Below are 22,171 nucleotides of genomic sequence, written 5' to 3'. Positions count from 1 at the left end.
CCGATTCTTGTCAGCGAATCACGGCGCGTCTTGTTGGGGGAGACACTCGCGTTCACATTTGCCGAGGCCCTTCTGCTGTGAGCCGGGAGGAAGGTACGGGTACATTGTTGTAGCACCGGTGTTATGAACTGTTCCTAAAAGTATATATTTTTTTTTTCCGGTTTGGCTTTTGCCTTGACACAAATTCCTACCTGAGCCAGTTAAAGCTTATTTTAAAGAATATGTGTAATATGTTGACATGAAATTCTATCACTAGCCCGTAGCACCCATTTATGTTTACTTTTCTCTGTGTGTAAAGGGCACTGTAGCCATTTCTTCTCAGGTGTTTTTTTTTTTGTTTTTTTTTGTGGTTCTTGGTGGTCTGTGTTACTGTGGCCGTGCAGTTGAGAGGCTCAGGTTTTGGTTGAGGTGGTCTGCCTGGGTCGTACTTTAGCTGACATCCAGCTGAATAGGGCGAAACCACCAGACAGCCCTTGTGAATAGCTGTATTGTGGGCGCTGGCTGGTGTGAGTGTGTGAGTGTGTATGTGACAGCTCAGGTTCAAACCTATAGGCCTCTGCCACAGAGAGACTCTGGGTTAATGTGTGCTGTTTTGGTCCCACTGGTTTCTGGGCTTTGATTCTCTCCACTCTCGCCTGTCAGAGAGGGTCTTCATCATAGCTCTGTTCAGGCTGACACGGTGTGTCGCCGTGTTGAAGAGTAAATTACCGGTGACAGCGAGCTGCCCTGTTGTTTACGGTCGCGCCTTACTGTCAGCCCGCAGTGCCAAACTCTCATCATCTCTGCCGAGGATGCCGCAGACAAACAAGTCCAGAAACGCCCCGGCGTCTGACTCTCCGGGCTCGGTCCAAGCAGGAGCCTCAGCAGAAGAGCCAGAGCCGGTGTCTCGTCAGGTGAGCCAGGCTGCGGGGGACGGAGGAGGAGGAGGAGGAGAGGACAATGTTGGAGACAGCGAGATCATCAAGTCCCCCAGTGACCCCAAACAGTACAGGTAAAGAACTCCTCTACTGCGCAGTTTGAAAGAATGAAAACTAATGCTTTCATTTTAGAAGCAGTATTTCAATTAAACATTGTACTGTAAGCCTGTTACATGGCTTATCTTTTCTATTTAGTTTATTCTCAGTCATTGTTATTAATATGATTTCATGTGCAATGATATTCATCAGGGGATACTATTTTCTGTATTCATGAATGTGAAAGCGCTTAGAAAATGACCCAGATCCACTAACCCAGATCCAAAAATGATACTGAGCTTCTCTTCCAAAAGGATCAGTGCGGTATTATTGTAGTTTGATGGGACGATTTCATGCTTTAAGCACACACAAGTGCCTCAGGACTTGTGGGGGCACAGAAAATTTGTTGTGAAAAAGGACAGATAGCAAGAGAGCCTCACAGGGTCGAAGATGCAGTCTGCGAAGAGACATTTGATTTAACAGCCTGTTCAAAATAAGAACAAAACAACGAGAGCTGTAAAACATGATGGCACAACACTGTTTCTCAAAGCTCTCTGCGCTGTGTCACCTTTGACTTTTCTCCCTTCAGGTACGTCGTGTTGGAGAATGGACTGCGAGCTCTGCTCATTTCAGACTACAGCGGACCGGCAGCGTCAGAGGACGAGGACTCGGATGGAGAAGATGAAGGTGAAGAAGAAGAAGAGGAAGATGATGAGGAGGAGGAGGAGGATGAGTCTGGAGACGAAACAGAGGGCGAATCTGAGGAAGACGACGATGAGAAGGGCAGTGATAATGATGAAGATGATGACAAGGAGGGAAAGAAGAAGAAAGGAAATGCAGAGAAACAGGTACCAATTGAAAGCATGTGGGATTACCTCAAAACAAAGTAATACCCATGTTCATTGTAATTAGGGAGCATGTTGTCTAGTACAACAGTGTGACTGATTTGTGTGTTTTTGGACGAGAATGGATCTCTTTGGCATACCTCAGAAACACATGTCAAAAAACAAATCAATTCATTTGTTGGCTTTGGTCTTTTTTATGGGGCTCGTTGACGATACCAATAGTTAAAAAATGACTCAGTATCCCATGTGTTTCAGTCTGCAGCTGCACTCTGTGTTGGAGTGGGCAGCTTCAGTGACCCCAGTGACCTCCCCGGTCTCGCCCACTTTCTGGAGCACAGTGAGTAATTAACCTTGAGGGGTTCAAGTCATTTCTTTGGAAAAGTATTTCTCATGCTTTGTTTGATGCAGTTGTTCATTCATCCTCAGATGCATTGTTTCCTATCACCACTCACGATTTTGAATGCACACCAGATGCAGTTTATTGCCCTCTTTGCCTGTTTTTTTTCTAGTTTTACGTCACTTAATAATAACTGACATTTCCCAGAATGCCCCTCTCCTAGGGCCAGATTAACCCAGGCTGCAGGGCAAAAATGAGCTTTTGGGCTTCTTTTGACCCACTTTTCCTCCTGCTCCTCTGTGTATTGTTTATCTAACTGATCACCTCCAAATATTCATTTAGTTCACACAGAACACTACACAACCAGCAGTGCATGCGAAGAATTTGCTGTATGTCAGTTTTGGTCATTTAAAGACTTTTCTTTTAATGAATATGCACCTTGTTAGCACAGTAGTGCCTGAAAATCATTTTCATATAACCGTATTTTGTTTGTAAAGGGAGAGCATTGGGATGAGTTACTAATGGCCCCCAACATTTCAGATTATATTGGGCTGTAGAGGCGCATATTCCAAAATTTGGAACTTGTTGCAGTCACTGAGATTTTCTGGTCAAAAAAAGGCCAAATGTAGTCACGTCCCTCTGAATTCTGAATTGCATTACACTCTACTGATGCTGCTGTCAGTAGAGACACTGTTATATCTGTCTCCTCCACTGATGTGATCGTTGAACATTGTCCCTAAATGGCCGGTCTGTAGAGAAGCCCTTTTTCATTCTTACTGACTGTCATCAAAACTGTCACCGAATGCTAGCAGCAATATCTAGAACTATGTGTGCTGTTATATCTGAAAAAGAAAAGCTATCAAATTCTGTTGTGGCTCAGCTAGAAATATAGTACAACACTGTGTTTGGCCAGCTCTGCACATAAATAAGAAAAGTGCAAATGCAAGGCACGTCACCAAGTAGCTTTGGTGGATTTTTCTTTTAAATTCCTTCATGTTTAAATCAGCTCCTCTCCTCTCCTCTCCTCTCCTCTCCTCTCCTCTCCTCTCCTCTCCTCTCCTCTCCTCTCCTCTGTCCCAGTGGTGTTCATGGGCAGCGAGAAGTATCCCTCAGAAAACGGCTTTGATGCTTTCCTGAAGAAGCATGGAGGGAGCGACAATGCCTCCACTGATTGCGAGAGGACCATCTTCCAGTTTGACATCCAGAGGAAAAACTTCAAAGAGGCTCTTGACAGGTGAGGAAGCGTCTGAGGTTTTCTTGTTTTTGGAGAACTTGCTCTTAAGAAGCGGACTTCTAGAGAACCATTAGATGATTTACAGACAAACACAAAACACAGGAATTAGAAAAGGAGAATTAAACTTAAAAACACTTAAAACAGTTATTACATACCAACCACAGGACGATCACTCATTGGACACCCAGTGACACATAAAGCCATGTCTTGGGATTATTGTATATACAGAGAAAACGCACACTCGCGTCCTTAAATGTTACTCTGTTGGACATAGGTAGTTTGTACTTTATTGCACGATTTATTTTGATAGATTTGATTGATTTATATTTAGGTCTCTGTCTATGTCTCTTAAGATGTGTACCAACAGACTGAGACAAACATTACAGGTTGTATCCGTGTGTATCAGTCTACATCTGAATGTTTCCGTCTCACCTATGTCCTGTCCCTCTGTGTGGTACACAGCCCCTGATCGTGGCCTCTCTGTCCTGTCACCCTCCTAGGTGGGCTCAGTTCTTCATCTGCCCGCTGATGATCCGTGACGCCATTGATAGGGAGGTGGAGGCCGTCGACAGCGGTGAGTTGCCTTAGCGCGTCGCCCCTCTGTACTGAGAGGTTAAGTTTTAGCTGTCGTGCTTGGCATTAAACTAGCCACCCTCCGCGCTGCTGTGTTCCCCCCACGCAGCTCTTTTGCACACCATCGATCGGCGCCTTCCTCTGTCGTCTTGAGTTTTTCTGTCTCTCCGTCTGTCTGTCAGAGTACCAGCTGGCTAAGCCATCCGACTCCCACAGGAAGGAGATGCTGTTTGGCAGTCTGGCCAAACCTGGACACCCTATGGGCAAGTTCTGCTGGGGTGAGTTGGCAAACACAACCGCTGGGACACATAATACACGCTAGGGCCTCCTTGGGGTATGTGCAGCAATAACAAACAGGAGGACTGAGACCAACGCCAAGTTTCCTTTCTTGCTGATATCCCCACACTTGTAAACAGTTTTTTCTACGTTGAATTGATTGCTTACTTGTGACGACACTAGGGAATGCCCAGACACTGAAGCAGGAGCCAAAGAAGAAGAAGATCAATGTCTACAAACGTCTGCGTGCCTTCTGGAAGAAACACTACTCTGCCCACTACATGACTCTGGCCGTGCAGTCAAAAGGTTAGGAAATCTGTCCCTGTCATTACATATCAAGAGCTAGTCAATTGGTAGAAACGTAATCGATTTCATTAATGTCATACAGAAAAATTAATTTAACAATTGAAAAAGCAATCTGTAGATTAATCGCCAATTTAGAAAATCATTAGTCACAACTCTAATAATGATTCAGTTCATCCATGTCCAGTCAACTGTAGATAATCGTTCTCTGAATCAACTCAAAATGCTATATTTCTCAAAACAAACTCAGATACACATTTTTTCCGGGTTTCACAGAAAATATCACACAGCTAATTAACTACTAATGACAAAATGATGACAAGTGCTGCAAAAAATCATCCTCATAAAACAGCTGAAAATGACTTCTGTTTTTTTAGGCACTGATCCCATTATTGCTCTCTATGATAGCAACTTGATAGTATTTTTACTGTTGGAATTGATGCCCCTGCTGTAAGAGAACGCTGTGTAAACAGGGAAGCTTCTCTCAGCGATTTAAAATTATGAACAAGGATGCTGAAAAACACACCTGCATCTTTTTCTGTGACTTCATTTGTCTGTGTAATTTGAGACTGACTCTGCCAATTGCTGCTATATAGTAATTACAGAATATAATTATGTTGAATTGCAGAATATCATGTAAAACATTGAATGGTAAGTGGCAAAAAATGCACAAAACATATGTCTTTTGTTTATACAAATGTGTGTAAACAATAGACTGGAGCCTCCATCCACTCCTGCATTAACTGACAGGTTATACAACAATATACAATAGCTGCTTTGCAGTTGTAATGGTTTTTCATGCTTTGTTATGGTTTGTTTACATTAGTTAGGTAAAGAAATTCTAAAACATGTATTTCATTAATATTTTAACATCATAATAATGCATATATGTATGTATGTGTGTGTGTGTGTGTGTGTGTGTGTGTGTATATATATATATATATATATATATGTGTGTGTGTGTGTGTATATATGTATATATATAAGGACAAACTGCAGTCACAGCTTGTAGCCAACGCTGCAGCTGCTTTAAAACAAAACCTCTGCAGTGCACTGAATTCTCTCCCAGAGCCCAGAATTATTAAGTTTTCAGGCAGAATTATTGAGACACACTTAAACTCTGATTTATCCTCCTTCACTCGGTGTGTCCTTTAGAGAAGCTGGACACTCTGGAGGAGTGGGTGAGAGAGATCTTCAGCAAGGTGCCTAACAAGTGAGTATTGAAGGAGAGTCTCTCAGGCGCTGCGATGAGGTGCTGGTGTGATATAGATTGAGTCTGAATATCCTTTGAGACTTTGCTCAAATGTAAATGTCAAGTTTTCCTCCGTCTCCTTCTCAGCTCTTTTTTTTCACCTCTCTTCATCTCAGATGTTGTTTTTCAACAACATACACCTGAAAGGGATCATTCCTCCCTAAAGTCAAGCTGAATTAGTGTTTTCTTACTGAGCTCCTCTCCTGTTTGCTTTATGAGTCACTGCTCCATGTTTTTTTTTTTTTTTTTGAGAATCAACATGCTTATCACTATTATGTGGAAACCACGTAACTTCCAGTTTCTGAGGCTTTCATTTCAATTAAAGGATTACATGCTCCTGTGTGAGTTGATGAAATTCCTCATGTATGAGCTCATAAAATCTTCTCAAACAACTTCAGCTCCTGTAGATGAAGAGAACTCATTTTCATTGAGCTAATAACATGAAAAGTTGACATTTTGAAGTCACGTCAGGCAGAATTAAGGTGTTATTTTTGTGATATGTAAATAATTGTTGAAAACAGTCGTCTTCAAGCTTGTTGTAGAAACTTTTCTCTGTTGTTTTCCTAAAGACATTAGAAATTAACTTTTCAAGTGTCATATCACGTCAATTGACATGTTACTGACATTTTTAAATTGATGTTAATACATTCATCAGTGTTGCTTCTCATAATTCTGGTTTTATGTCTACAGTGGTCTGCCCAAGCCAGATTTCTCTGATTTGCTGGATCCCTTTGAGACACCAGCCTTCAACAAGCTCTACAGAGGTACTGATCCATCTAACTGCATGTATGGAGCAGCGGTTCCCAACCTCTAGATAAGTCTTAAGTTGGCCAGGAGATGATTTAAAAGATAGTAAAAAGAAATGTTTCTGCCTTGCAAAATAAGGTTTATCTTTTCAGGCTTTCTTCTAATCTTAGTTTTTTCTTATCAATTACTGGATGATTTTACCTTTTCAGGCCTCTAGAAGTGTTCCAATAAAAGAATCTGTGAAGGGAAAAATTACTCTTTGGTTCAGACAACTTGTGAAAACATGCAAAAAGATAAGATTCTGCAAGGTTGCATAGCTTTGTTTTAATAGATCGCAAGCAGAAAAGGTTGGGGGCCGGCGCTGTGAAGGAAATATAATCCAGCAGTTGGTTATCTCTATATTATGGTGTTTTCTTTCACTGTGTTTGTGTGTATGCAGTCATCCCTGTTCGGAAAGTTCATGCTTTGAATATCACCTGGGCTCTTCCTCCTCAGGAAAAACACTACAGGTGAGGTTCATACAGTAGATATACTAACATTAGACCTGCTCTATCATTGCATGATGCTGAAACCGTACTCTTCTCTCTGTTGTTGTGTCTTCTAAGTCTTGAGCTTGTTCTGAATGCTGCAGCTAGAGTTGATCATTGATGAGCTGGTTACCAGTGAAAGCCAGAGCTGATTTTAAGGTTCCTCTTTTAACTTACAAGGCCCTGCATGACCTTACTCATCTGAGCTAATTTTAACACATACACCAGCACGCCCTCTTCGCTCCCTTGATGCCAGTCTCCTCATTACTTCAGTTCACAAAACATCAGTTGGCTTCAGAGCATTTGCCAACTGTACCAGGCGAATCAAGACTGAAAACCAACCTTTATTCACTTTATTACAGCCCACACTACAACTTAGAACATCCATCACCTTTTCAAACACCCCTTTAACACTGATGTTTTTACTGTGTTTGTTTTATTTTCATTACTTGGTTGTTCTATCTGCTTATTATATGTTTTGTCCCCATGTATTCTCTTTATTTATGAAGTGTATTGGGACCTACTGCATGGTGGTTCTGCTCTTTAAATGAATTGGTAGATGTGCAGTACATGGTTCAGGGTACATGAATGCAGAGTTAGACAACAACTCTAACAGACCATGCTTTCCCCTCATTTGAAAGAAATTGCATCAAATGTGTTTGTTTCTCTTTTTTCCACGTTGCTGTCTCCTTTCTGCAGAGCAGTGCCTCTTCATATAAACATAGCATTAGACCAGCCACGATACCATGCTTTGCCCTGATTGTTGAGGGATTGCATCAATGTTTTTTGTTTCTCCTTTTCATGTTCTTCCCTCCTCTTTTCAGGGTGAAGCCTCTCCACTACATCTCTTGGCTGATTGGCCATGAAGGCACAGGAAGCATCCTCTCAGTGCTCAGGAGGAAGTGAGTGTTATTGCCTCTGTCTGTTTGTTTTTCTGATTCGAGGGCACTCCAAAACCCAGTTAAAAGGTATTCAATTTGCTGGGTATACATGAGCTTTTTCATGCTCCGAGCGAGCCGCCAGTGTTTGAGACCAATCTTCAAACTATACACTTTGCTGGCCCACTTGATGATGTGATTCATACATTCTCATCCCTGGATGTGGCTGTACAAGAGCATTTCAGCCTCTTGTTGCTAAGTGGCAAAATGATTCGCCAAATTCTGTGCAGTACCACAATACCACAAAGCTCATCCAATAGTCCCTTTACCTTCAGCAGCACTTGGAGCATTTGATAGAAAAGTCCTATTTAGTGTCTGCGCTGTTTTCACTTGTTGATAAATGACAACAGTGAAATTTGAGTGTACTCAGTCTCAATTCCCAGTCGAAACAAATCTGCCGAGGCAGTAGAGTGGTCGTTTTCATTGAGTTCAGACAATCATGACAAGTGCTGAGAGGCCGGTTTTGAAATTTGGCCATTGTTGTCCCCCTCATTAAACCTGGGGAGTGGTCTGTCTGTGTGTCTATCACCCACGCTGTATGGGATGCTGATCGGATGCCTTAACATTTAAATGTTTTTGCAGGTTTTAGTGCATTTACTGTACAGCAGATCAAAAATATGTTCTCCACATCACTGCAGGCCATTTCAAAAAGTCCATCTTACTTTTTTTTTTCCATTTATTTTCCCATCAATGATGAAAATGTCAGAGATTTGAAACCTCGGTGTGATCCATCACAGTGAATATCTTTTCTACTTGTGTAGTAATGCAGTGCAGACTTTAGAAAAAAAATCGTTTTTTATAAATGCATCATCACAGAACTAGAGCATGTCTTCACACAGATAAATGCAGACATGATGTTCACTTTGAAAGATTGTCCAACTCAAGTTTCAAGTTGTTTTCATGTTTAAATGAAAGAAAAACTAACCGCAAAGCAGGACACTTGCATTATAGAATGATACATGTCACGTCTTCATTCAGGGATTTTTTTTAAACAAGACCATTATCTGCAAGCAAGAAACATAAAGGGACATATTTTCTACTCACTGCCCTTAATGTGCATCCTCTTTCCAGTTTATGGCAGCGAGTGAATCTTTACCAGCAGTGATGTTTTAAAATCAGCGTTGATGAACTGATGTGTGGTTGTGTGTGTTTTCCTGTCTGTGTGTATGTATGTGTGTAGGTGCTGGGCCCTGGCTTTGTTTGGAGGAAACAGTGAAACCGGCTTTGACCAAAACACCACCTACTCTATCTTCTCGATCTCCATCACCCTCACTGACGAAGGTTTCCAAAACTTCTATGAGGTAAAGGAAACTCTTATATTTGTCTCTTCTCTTTTTTTCATTCTGTGTTCAGTGAAACACCGAGACTCAGAGCCGAGTAGATGAAATCAGGCCAGTTCATCATTCATCATCCACATCATTTGTTGTTGATAATATGGAGTCAGTTTTTCTTTTTTTTCTGTGTGTAAGTTAGATGTACCCTGCATGCACCCAGACCTATTTGTCTTATTTTCATTAATACAACAGATAATTTCAAGGAAGCAGTCGGTGTTATCAGTTGCTATGGCAACTGTTGACTTAAACAGAGAGGCAGTTGGTGATTTTTCAGCAGGGGCTCTGATCTTAAGTACTTAATGGAAAAATGTTTCAGTCAACAAACATGTATTGAAAACTGCTGTATAAATACTGCAGCAACCTTGGGGACATTGTTGACTGCGATGAAGACCACTTCATCTTGCATTCTTCCATTCAGAGAGGATGGACCTGGAGTTGTTTGGATTAAGAGGATGCTAGTTTTTTAAAATCATAGTGCAAGATACAAACACAGTCAAGTGTGACTCGCAAGGTGTACTAAGTGTTTTTGTGTGGCACACCTGATAACCACTGCTTGGTAACAGTGTGACGTTAGGAAGATGCATCAGCACACCGCTGTGTGAAGGACATTCAACAATCATGCCTAATCATATTAGCATCAGTTCAGCGTTGTCTGGATAATGTTAAATTAAATGTTAAAGGAGCTAATTGTAAGTTTTGCTATTGCTACACAGCCAGTGTTAGCATTAACAGCTGTTTAATTACCAGTTTTGCCAACAGCATCAGCTTACTAATTATCAATATTTTATTAATGTACAATGGCACTGTAACTGTTGGGTATAAGATTTTACACAGTTTCCTGCCGATCTGCAGCCCCCTCCCCTCCCTGAGCTACTGTGAACAAGAAAGACACGTCTTGTCAAATGAGCACAGTTTTATAGTATTTATGTGTTTATTTATCTATCCAGGAAACAAAAAAAAATAAAAAAAAACACAAACATACAAAAAGTTGTATGTAGGCTCTGTCAGAATAGTCTGGCCTATAACCACTCAACCAGAGCAATATGTAACCACATTCAGCACAGGTATGTGGACAGTAACCTTCAAGGTAAGAAGGCTGCTGGTGCTAGCGGTGCTAACGTTAGCCACACTCAGCAAACCATTATGACATTGTTTACCCACAGATGCTGAGATCCCAATTAAATTGAGCTATTTTTTTTTCTTTCTTTGCTTACTTTTTTATAGTCTACTAGTTATACCAGTTGACTAGTCTAAATTTAAGTTTCTCCCGTTTAATCGACATGGAAATTAGTGATTAGGAACACTGAGCTCAGTCAGTCTTGACACCAGAGTTGCGGTTTGCTGCCGGTTTATCGTTGTCATTTTGTTTCCATTAGGCATGCAGCAAGTCATTGACATGTTTTACTGGTGCAAGCAAAAAAAAGACTCATTGCACCTTGGAAAAATGCTACTTCATAGGTGCAAGGCTACAGTTGTTCAATGAGCTGAGTTTGCTTTGTTAGGAACTCGTTGTGCAGAACAGACAGGACAACATTAAACATAAAATACAAATCAATCCATCTTATAATTAAAACTTGTTTAAATTCACAGAATATCATAATTATAAAAGATGACAGAACTGGACTATTTCTTGACTGGACAGTAAGACCATTTTCCGGAGTCAAGAGTTGAACAGCCTCAGAGAATGCACTACTTTTTTAAATTGCTCAGATTTGAAACGGAGCTGCCTCTACTCTGTTGTATGAAAGTCACACTTCTCCTGTATCCTCCCCTTTCAAACACATTGGTCAGGACTGAGAATCCTTTTGTTCGCAGTTAATAATTATTACTCTTGAGGCAGAGCTGACATTTTCATTTACATGTTTGAATCTCTAAAAGGGGGCAGAATAAATACACACATTACTTTCTGTTTAGTATTGAAATGTAGTTGCCTTTTTCAAATAATTGTCATAGCTTACTCTAATGACTGTAATCATATAACCATAGTCAACATGATTGGCAGCCTCTTTCTTGCATTAGTGTGACTGTTATAGTTTATCAACATAGTTTATCAACATTAACACTGCATTTCACTTAAATTAAGCCCCATCATTAATGGTGACTAAGAGGGATTTAACAGTAACTTTAGCAACTAATGAATGTGGTGATTGTTCTGTAACACCGACACACTTCAAGTTATGACATCTCATTCTTGTATGTGGTCTTTTACAGGTGACTCACCTCGTGTTCCAGTACTTGAAGATGCTGCAGACACTCGGACCACAGCAAAGGCACTCTCTCTCTCTCTCGCTCTTGCTCTTGCTCTCTCTCTCTCTCTCTCTCTCTAACATAGATGTACAACAACTGTCTTTTATACTTAAACACAACTTTATTCCGTCTGGCTTTTGGGTACATTTTAGGGTATGAGGTAGTAAATACTGTGTTATATTGCATACTGTGACAGGTTAATGTGTTTGGATGGCCATTTGTTCATTTATATATTTTTGCCATTTATTATTTTTGTTGTGTTCCTTAATCTGTAATAAGGAGTGCTGATGTTGTGACATTTGAGATTTTGCCTGGGATGAATAAAGATAATAATGCTGTCTATATATCTGTTCTTGCTTTCAGAATATACGAAGAGATTCAGAAGATTGAAGCAAATGAGTTTCACTACCAGGAGCAGGTAAGGATGCCTTTTTTTTTTTCTTGGCCGAACAGCAAGTTAATATTGTGTTATGTCCACTGAGAGCAATTTTCCTTTTTGTCAGATTGACCCTATCGAGTACGTGGAGGACATTTGTGAGAACATGCAGCTGTTCCCTAAGGAGGATTTTCTAACAGGAGATCAGCTGATGTTTGAGTTCAACCCAGAAGTAAGTAGTTCAGTAGTTTGGGGAGTGAACCATTTCATTTTTTTTTCTGAATTCCTATAATTTCCTTTTTTTAGATAAGGATGTTAATGAAACAGGTCATTCAGATGTGGGGAAATAAAGACGTTTTTTCCTGTCTGATATGATAATGATTTTGCAGCTCACACCTTTTATATGACAGAAATATATTTGTGAGAGTTGTTGGTGCTGTCTTTGATTGTTGGATATTATTTTGCATCAAAAGTTACAGTCTAATTGTGGCTTTGCATATTTTCTGTGATGGCAGTAACGTCTTTTAAGTTTTTCTGCTTCTTATTGTGATTGACAGCTGAAATAGTTCTCACATAAACAAGCAATCTAGAAACGGAGGGAAAAAAAAAATAATTTCACTCTCCACTCTTTGCTGAAAACTTCACTTTTTTCTTTTTTTTTTTTGTCTGTGTGTGTGTGTGTGTGTGTGTGTGTGTGTGTGTGTGTGTGTGTGTGTGTGTGTGTGTGTGTGTGTGTGTGTGTGTGTGTGTGTGTGTGTGTGTGTGTGTGTGTGTGTGTGTGTGTGTGTGTGTGTGTGTGTGTGTGTGTGTGTGTGTGTGTGTGTGTGTGTGTGTGTGTGTAGGTGATCAGTGCAGCCCTGTCCCTCCTCACCCCTGAGAAAGCCAACCTGATGCTGTTGTCACCAGAACACGAGGGCCAGTGTCCCCTCAGGGAGAAGTGGTTTGGCACGCAATACAGCATGGAGGGTGTGTTTGTTGTTTTTTTTTTTGGTCTTTCTGTATGTGTGTGCGTGCTTGTTTACTGTCAGCACAGCAGCTCCTTTCCACAATGTAGGGATTCAGTGAATACATTGTCTTTTTTCCCCTTGTGCAATGATATAATGCAGAGAGCCTGCAGTAGAAATGCCAGCATTTATCTCTGTCTTGTAGAGGGGCAAACAATGGTGTCGGAACAACATTTAGATAAGACAATGTACAAAACCAGTATTTCAGTTTTGTTGCAATAAAGACTCGAAATCGCTCAACTCAAAAATCTAAACTGCAGATATACCTTACGCTAATAGATGTTTTCCCTCCTCACAGACATCCAGCAGCAGTGGATGGAGCGGTGGACAGGACACCTGGACCTGAACAACGACCTCCACCTTCCTGCTGAGAACAAGTTCATCGGTGAGTGAATATATTTCTTTGTGCAGTACGTGCAAAAATGTCTCTTTCTTGAGCCAAAAATTCTGCAAGTATCTGAAAAGTGTCCAACAAGATTCAATTTGTACTTTTGCTCTCCATTCTTCCTTCCAACCAATAATCAGATTTATTGAGCAAACTTAGGGGAACAGCATTTTGATAAATATATTCTGTCTTTTTTTTAAACACTCCTTTGTGAGACACTGGTCTAATGGATGTGTCATAATTCCAGCTCAAATCTGTGAAGCCATCCTCTGTATCCTAAGCCTCATTTGAACATGGTTTATTTCTAAGAGGTCAGGTGATAACATACACAGCCCCCTTTATCTACTGTTTTTTTGGCAAATTCTCCAGCTATTTCGTCAGGTCAGCCTACAATATGACAGCAGAATAAGTAGAAAGGGATTTTGCTAAGCTGATAGATCACTTCATCAGTCAACTCAGACAATGAAAGAAGAAGTAAAGATAAAAGACTTGGGTGGGGGGTGGGGGGGGGGGGGGGGGGGGGGACGACGACGACTCACGTCATAGAACTGATAATTCTGTCTTTGGTGGTCTACCTTTGCACAGCCAAACTCATTTTATGTGTAGTGAGTTACATGTATTTCACATTGTTTCAGATACCAGTCCTTTTTATTACTGTCGCCTAATCGGCATGAGCCTATAGCTAAATAATCATTGGCAAATAACACGAATATTCGTGCTGCATTTTGCTTCTATAACATTGTTTGAAAATCAATTAAGCAGGAGCAGACACATCTCATTATTTTACATTACCCACAATGCAGCTTGACTGTCAACAGTTCAGTTTGACATTTAGTTGTGTTATGCTAGTAGCCTAGAGCCTCTAGCCTCAAGCAGAAATGTGGAGCAGGCTATATTGATCTGGTAAACTCACTTCTTTCCAACTCCACACCTCCAAATGTTTTTTTTTATTTTCAAACTTGTTGACTCAAGTGACATCACATGAGGAAATGTATTGGATTTCACACAGGTCCCGCTGTAGCAGCTTTTCTTTCACATATGTAATAATACTCCCCAAGACTAACTTGGGGTTTTAGATGCCACTTGGTGCAATTATGATGGATATATTTTTTTGTATCAAACTTACTGACCTGATGGGGGCGCTAGACTAAAGGTTTACGATTTCCAACTTTCACCATCTGTTATACAAATCCAGTCATTTGAGTATATTAATTAAAGGTCAAGATTTTTAGCTGTAACATGGCAAACAAGGCAGCTCTGATACAGTTCTGATTAGACATTATTGGCTGATACATTTTGCATTGTGCTGTGTTTATACATTTTGAAAGGCTACAGCACTACACGGCCAGTTCTGATAAAATGAGACGATGCGTATTCACTCATCAGCCCAAGGGTTCCTGAATCATTTATTGGGAGGGGGGGGTGTAACATCTTCTCTCTGTGTTGACAAGTTGCTGCATGTCTATCCCCAAACTGTATATATTGAATTGTTGAAACTCACACATTATTTATGAGACTGTACCAAGAGAAATAATGCTGATATATTGTTTATGTGCATTTGCTCAGCCACTGACTTCACCCTGAAGCCCTCTGACTGCCCAGACACAGAGCTCCCTGTCCGGATAGCCGACAGCGACAGGGGCTGCCTGTGGTACAAGAAGGACAACAAATTCAAAATCCCAAAAGGTGAGATGTGTGTGAGTGAGCCATTGTGTGAGTGCTTGTACCGTGTGCATCATTTAGCATCCAAGATGTTCCATACAGACATTTAATATCATTAGAGAGGCGTTGACACCCGTTTGTCCTCTCTCCTGCTGCAGCCTACATCAGATTCCACTTAATCTCTCCTGTAATCCAGCAATCTGCCAAGAAGTAAGTTCAGGCTCAGATATAACCTTGTGAAAATAGTATTAGTTTTTTGCTCTAGCACTCATTAATATACTTTCTGCCACCCCTCACTCTTTTTTTTTTATTTGTTCCCTCCCTCCCTCTGCTTTCATTTCCATACCCTTGTTTCATCACTTCAATTGTCCTTTTTACCTACCTTTATTCTTTGTCTTCATTTCCTCCTTTCATTCTTTCCTTCTTATTTGTCTTCCATCCTTCCTTTCCTCTTTTGCTGCCTTGTGTCTTTTCTCTCTGTTCCCTCCAACTCACCTTTCTCACCTCCTGTCCTCTTTCTCTCCCTCCTTGACTTCACTTTCCTCCTTTGTTTTTTCCTTCTCACCTTTCTCCATCCTGCTCCCCTTCCTTTTTAACTATCTTTTCCTTCCCTCCATCATCACCCCTGTCCACCCTCTCCTTTCAGTGTGGTCTTGTTTGATCTGCTGGTCAACATCCTAGGCCACAACCTGGCAGGGCCGGCCTATGAGGCTGAAGTGGCCCAGCTGGAGTATAAACTGGTGGCTGGTGAACACGGCCTGGTCATCAAGGTCAAAGGATTTAACCACAAACTGTCCGTGAGTGAATGAATCAGGAGATACTGCACGTACACAAGCAAATAGGGATAAGATTGCATTTATTTCACCACAACTGATTCATAAAGTAATGTAGGGCTTACATGTCGACCATGAACCATACTATTTCAAAGTAGTACACACCTGAAAACACAACAATACTGTACGTAAATGATAATACCTAATGTTATACGCCCTGTAAGGTGTAGACTGTACTTCCTCTGTAATTGTTGCCGACCTGTATCCCAGTATGTAAGTTATTTTAGATATAGTAGCTAAGATAACTGTTTGATACCACTTTCTAATAAGACATGCTTTAAGAGATGGATGACATTTTTATCAGTGGTGATAAATCATTAATTAAAACTTTTCTCATCATTTCAATAGAGATAGACATAATTTGCCCTTAATAAGGAACACTGTACTTTTTTAGGTGGGCAAAATAAATTATCTAATATTTGTCAAAACCTGGCAACCCAACAATTTGTCTTATTATTGGATTTATGGTGATCAATAAAGCATTAAAGGAGTGTTTTTACTTTTTGGGAATTACAATTATTTATTGTCTTGCTGTAAGTTAGATAAGATCAATACCACTCTTGTGTCTGCACGTTGTGGCAGGAGCCACTGATAGTTAGCTTAGCTTAGCATAAAGACTGGAAACAAGGGGAAAGGGCTAGCATGGCTCTGTCCTAAGGAAACAAAATCTACCTACTAAAAGTGTATGAGTGTGTTTTTAAAATGTCAAACTATTCCTTTAGTAGTGGTTATGAAATCACTTCTTAAAGTCAGTCTGAAGTTCTACCTACTTTTATTTAAACTTCTTAGATTCATATACAGCTACAGCTACAGTAACACAGTTACATAAATCTGTCCCACTTCATTTTTAAACCACTTTTAAACAGATGATCACTGGCATTTGTCATATGTGCACAGTCACATGTTTATTCTGGACACAAACACACACACACACACACACACAAATGTGTTTTTTATTATTTACATTCATTATAATGATGGTTGGTCTGTGTTTCTGTATTTTCTCTGTGTTAGTTGCTGTTCCACTTGATCATCGACCACCTGGCTGATTTCTCCGCCTCCCCTGACGTCTTCAGCATGTTCTCGGAGCAGCTCAAAAAAACTTACTTCAACATCCTCATTAAACCCGAGAAACTCAGCAAGTGAGTTGCCTGTCTCCTGCCTTGTTCTTTTTCTCTGGCATTTCCATCTTACTTATGATTCATCACAAAGTCTATGATGCCTTCTAGTGGTGAATTGCGTGGCAACCTTAAACAGATGAGCCTCCTCCTCTTGCTGCCCTCTTTTTTCCCTCCCTCTCTCACTCCTCCTCCCTCTCCCTGTCCTCCTCCTCTTTCTCAGGGACGTTCGTTTGTTGATCTTAGAGCACTCTCGCTGGTCCATGGTAGAGAAGTATCAGGCTCTGACGGCCAGTCTGACCAGCGACGAGCTGATGGAGTTCAGCCGGAGCTTCAGGGCCGAGCTGTACGCTGAGGGACTGGTGCAGGGCAACTTCAGCAGCACTGTAAGTGAACAGCAGTCGGTACACACACAAGTAGATTGATTAACAATAACATTAATACTTGCATCAACTGATTCTCAGCGTACTTGACATTGTTCTCTTGTTTTGCGGATTCCCTCTACTACTGTCTCTGTCTCTCTGTCTCTCTTATCTTTACCTGTTCATTATCGTTTTATTGTGTTTCCTCCACAGGAGTCGGTGCAGTTCCTGGAATATGTCACAGAGTAAGTCAGCTCTTACACTGAATGCACTCCCTAATGAGAACACTAATGCTATACAATCAAATAGATTTGTTTGCTGCCATACACAGTAATTTGAATTAGCTTTGGTTGTTCAGTCCATGATTCCTCTTTCACCCTCTTCACTTTCTTCCTACTTTCCTTCTTCCTCTCCTCCTTCCCTCCTTACCTATTTTGCTCTCTCCCCCCTTTCCTTCATCCTTCATCCTCCCTTCCTTCCCTTCCGCCCTCCTTTCTCCTCCTCTGGCAGTAAGTTGCAGTTCTCCAAGTTGTCAGCAGAGGTGCCGGTGATGTTCAGAGTGGTAGAGCTTCCTCAGAAGCACCACATCTGTAAAGTCAAATCACTCAATAAGGGAGACGCCAACTCTGAGGTCACTGTTTACTACCAGGTACACACCTGCACACATCTGCAGTTCATCAGACCTTTTACATTTCTGACTTCATAACCTTAATACCTACCAATTTTAGCATCCTTTGTTTTTCTGCTCACTATTTACCTCCCATTTTACTTTCCTCCTACTTGTTATCTAGTCTGGCCCCAAGGCCTTATGGGAGCACACTCTGATGGAGCTGTTAGTGGTGAGTACTGAGGTGTTGAACTTCCTGTTCTCCACCCATTTCTTCATTCATTCTGTCAGTCCATCAGGTCATCACACAGGGCACCTTTGACTGAGTTATTGTTTTTCAGATGCACATGGAGGAACCGTGCTTCGACTTTCTCAGGACCAAAGAGACGCTGGGGTGAGTTCCTCTACTTATGTTTTCAAGTTTTAGCTTTATTTAAAAGCTTTTCTGACACCTTGGAAAATCAAAATATGTTAACACTTTAATTTCCCCTATTTAGCATTTATAAGCACTACACAAGCATTTAATAAATGGTTATTACATACTATGAATGCAGATTTGAGGACAGTTAGTGTTTATTATTGTGCAGTTGTCAACAATTACAATGTCTCCTATGAAGACATATTTTGTATTATTACAATTGTGATTTACCATACTCATTCATTATGTAATTATACACCAGCCTCCGTTTATGAATGTCCACAGGAGGATTATAGTTGTGTACAAGCACTTATATCTGCTTACAACTACATTATTGTGTCTCTATAAATCATTTGCGTTTACATATTGCTTATAAATTCTAATGAGGGGAAACTTCAGTTAAGTGTTACAAAGTCAGGTAATGTTTCTATAAACTTCACTAATTATACATTTACAAATTTTTAAACTCATGTCAATATTTCTGTCTTTTATGTATATAAAAAAACTTGTCTGTTACATTTTAAAAGGGATCTCCCTTTTTTAAAATTTTTTGCTTTGAAGCACATTGTTTACATCTTTTTGTAGGAAATGTGCAATATGATCACATTTTTAATACAATTTATTCCCTTAATATATTCAACACTAATGTATTCAAAAAGGGTGCACAAACATTTGGGACTTTTTCATTTATTTTCTTTTTTTTTTTAATGTTTTCCAGAAGAACAAGTGTGTATCGATCTTGTTAAGAGACTGGAGGACTGATTTTTATTGTGCATGTCTAAAATGTGCACCTAATGCTCTTCACATTTACCCACACTTCAGACCGTCTTTTCAGTCAGCTACTATATGATTAAATTCCAACTCCTTGCTTCCCAGACTGGTTATATTATAGATTGCAAAGTAGAGAAAGTCAGGACAGGTGGGGCACTAACTATTGGAAAATGCAATGTACTGTCTCATCTAGTTAATCTTGATCTGTCTCTGAGTATCTGCCTCTCAACTTCTCTAATCCTAGCTGTCTTTTTTCATTTCTCATGCTGCAGGTACCATGTCTACCCCACCTGCAGAAACACCTCAGGTGTACTGGGTTTCTCTGTCACCGTGGAAACACAGGCCACCAAGTTCAAGTAAGTCTACAACACAATCGTAACCTTTCATTTGCCCAAAAGCAAGATACAATTTATCTCGACCGCCTTTCCAAAACCATGGTGTAATCTATCTTACTGTTCACCCAAACCCAAGCTACAATTTATCTTTGTGGCCCTGGAAAGAGAAGCGAGTGGAACTGATGAATGACTAAAGGAATCAAATACACCCCATAGCCTATAATATATCTCTTTTCCTCTCATGAACTTTTTTCTCTCAGTACCGAGCTGGTGGAATTTAAGATTGAAGAGTTCTTGGCTTCATTCAGGGAGAAGCTCAATGCTCTGACCGAGGAGGCCTTTAATACTCAGGTGTGTGTCTGTGTGTGTATCACTTTGTGTATTTGTGAGCTGCTGGTGGTTATGGAAAAGCAGAAAAGTTACAGCAAATGAAACACATCCAAAAAGTTTTAGAAATGTCAAAAGTTGTTTTTCAAGTTACTTTGGTGGATTAATAAAATATTTTCTAACTGTGTAAGACCCTGTTGTGTAAGTAGAAGAAGAACAGTGTGTAGAAACCTTGTGTAAACTGTGTGTGTGTGTGTGTGTGTGTGTGTCTTGTATAGGTAACTGCTTTAGTGAAGCTGAAAGAGTGTGAGGACACACACCTCGGGGAGGAGGTAGACAGGAACTGGGCCGAGGTGGTTACACAGCAGTATGTGTTTAACAGGCTCAACAGAGAGGTGAGTATCACACACACACACACACACACACACACACACACACACATACACACATACACACATACATACATACATACATACAATGCTTACTATAAACATTTACATGGCAGTAATATATGTGGGGATATTCTGTTGCTGATAGATTACATTACTGTATTCTCTCACAACTTCATCCATCATTAGTTGGCCACATGTGCCTTGTTCTTTACAGTTTGCCCCAAACTTTGCTCATATATATGTCTATTTAGCTTATTTGGAAAAGGCAACACACAAAACAAATCTGAAACCTGGTTCCTGTTAGCTCACTAAAATATTTTAAAGCCTCACTAATTGGTTTAGATCTCTGGGGGCAAGAAGAACATGAAGACAAACTGTCGGACAGCCCTGACATATCACCTTTACAAATGGGTAATATGTTAGCAAACAATTGCCAGTTGCACAAATCTAGCAGAAGCGTGGCAGCATCTTTATCCCACTGGAGTCATGTGTCTAACCACCTGTCAAATGTAAATCCAATATTCACACTCCTTTTTAGCTTTGACTCAGTCTCTGCCAGCTCCTGAGGGAAATCTGACAGTCTAACAGTCTGTTAACAGGTCTTTAATGAACAGGTTTAATGACAAGCGGTCAGACTGAACCAAACACTAAATGAGCTGTTAAAAAAAAAAGCTGAGCTAAAAGAGGCTTAAAATGTAGGTGGTAATTCTGTGGTTTTGTCACAACCAACCACTCTTTTCACACAGCCATTTGATTCAGTGTTTGATAAAAATATTGATAAATAAAGGGTTTAAACAGTCAGTCAATATTGTGTGTCCTTCAGCCCCACCAGTGTTCCTCTTACCATCAGTGTTTCTGTGTGTTTAGATCGAGGCTCTGAAGCAGATGACCAGGGCTGAGCTTGTCTCATGGTTCAATGAGCACAGAGGACAGAGCAGCCGCAAACTCAGCGTGCATGTAAGCAATGCCTTTATTTATGTAAATATATATATATATATATATATATATATATATATGTGTGTGTGTGTGTGTGTGTGTGTGCATTTATATGTGTATTAGTGCATACTTGACAAAGAAGAAGAAGGGTAGCTTGCATTTTCTTTTACCTTTGTGCTTCTATTAACACACTTACTTTATCCTTCTGCTCAAGGTGGTGGGATTTGGTGCTGAAGAGAATGATGAGGAGGGTGAGAGTAAAAAACAAGAGGGAGAAGAAAGCAAAGAGGAAGATTTAAGTGGCTCCACCTATGGTGAGGTGTCAAAGCTCACCTTCCTTCCTGCCTCGCCCAAGATGTCTGGCGCCATTGCCATCATGGACATTCCTGCTTTCACTGAAGGCCTGCCCCTCTTCCCTTATCACAAGATACTCGAATAAGCTCATGCTCAGACTATATGAGACAGACTGACTGAGCTTTGCCTCTTACTCAGGCACGTTTGGGGACACTGCCTCATTAGAGATGCAGGCACTTAATATGTGGAGGTGAAGGAAGGTTGAAACAGCTTCGGCTCCTTTCTGGTCCTGGATTCTGTCTCTGGGGCCCGGCTGTAGATTTTACTTACCCTGTGTGCATAAGCAAAAAGCCTGGAAGTGATGATAGAGTTTTCTTTTAGCTAAGTGATAATCTATTCTGTTTTCTCACACTCAATTATTTTATATCCTCAGACACCAGGAGTGTGGGAGCGCTCCATTTCTTTATCCATCCCACACTGACTGAAAATCTTTGAATCAAATTCTCATTTATTTGGTTCTCTGAGCTCTGCTGCTCTTAACAACACTGGATCTTTGTCTTTTCCACTGTTTGTGTTGGAGCCCTGGCTGAGTTTGATACAATTTAAAAACACAAATCAACTGTGAAAACTGCGGAAATGCCTAGTCCAGTGAAATCCAGATGCATGTGTTTGATTGATTGTGTGCTTTCAAGCTCTGCAGTGCACTATTGTTGTTAGCTGCCCTGGATGGAACCATGGTATGAAACTGTGCAAAGAAATAAATCAATAAGTGATGAGTGAATGAA

At 40.5% G+C, this 22,171-nt stretch overlaps 1 protein-coding gene across 2 annotated transcripts; it reads left to right on the top strand.

The window, feature by feature from the left end:
• The first annotated feature begins 41 nt into the window (after positions 1-41).
• On the top strand, positions 42-22,171 carry LOC139632912 (nardilysin-like). Of its 2 annotated transcripts, none has more exons than XM_071498191.1 (32): positions 42-93; positions 643-991; positions 1,543-1,801; positions 2,054-2,135; positions 3,216-3,369; positions 3,870-3,943; positions 4,125-4,220; positions 4,402-4,524; positions 5,677-5,734; positions 6,464-6,537; positions 6,960-7,029; positions 7,872-7,949; positions 9,166-9,286; positions 11,531-11,589; positions 11,930-11,984; positions 12,070-12,174; positions 12,785-12,908; positions 13,245-13,331; positions 14,898-15,017; positions 15,152-15,203; positions 15,640-15,790; positions 16,841-16,968; positions 17,168-17,330; positions 17,520-17,551; positions 17,817-17,955; positions 18,098-18,145; positions 18,255-18,307; positions 19,375-19,458; positions 19,698-19,788; positions 20,043-20,159; positions 21,024-21,113; positions 21,307-22,171. In XM_071498191.1, exons 2-32 carry the CDS (start codon positions 792-794, stop codon positions 21,529-21,531), a joined length of 3,312 nt encoding a protein of 1,103 aa, XP_071354292.1. In that variant the 5' UTR covers positions 42-93; positions 643-791; the 3' UTR covers positions 21,532-22,171. The 2 variants fall into 2 exon arrangements, with proteins under 2 accessions (XP_071354292.1, XP_071354291.1); XM_071498190.1 differs by having other exon boundaries at positions 46-93; positions 757-991.

The sequence above is a fragment of the Trachinotus anak genome, unplaced genomic scaffold (assembly GCF_046630095.1).
Source record: "Trachinotus anak isolate AG129_WGS33_773 ecotype Australia unplaced genomic scaffold, CSIRO_AGI_Tana_v1 ptg000015l, whole genome shotgun sequence".
NCBI classification, from domain to species: Eukaryota; Metazoa; Chordata; class Actinopteri; order Carangiformes; family Carangidae; genus Trachinotus; species Trachinotus anak.
This window is presented reverse-complemented; position numbering and strand designations above follow the sequence as displayed.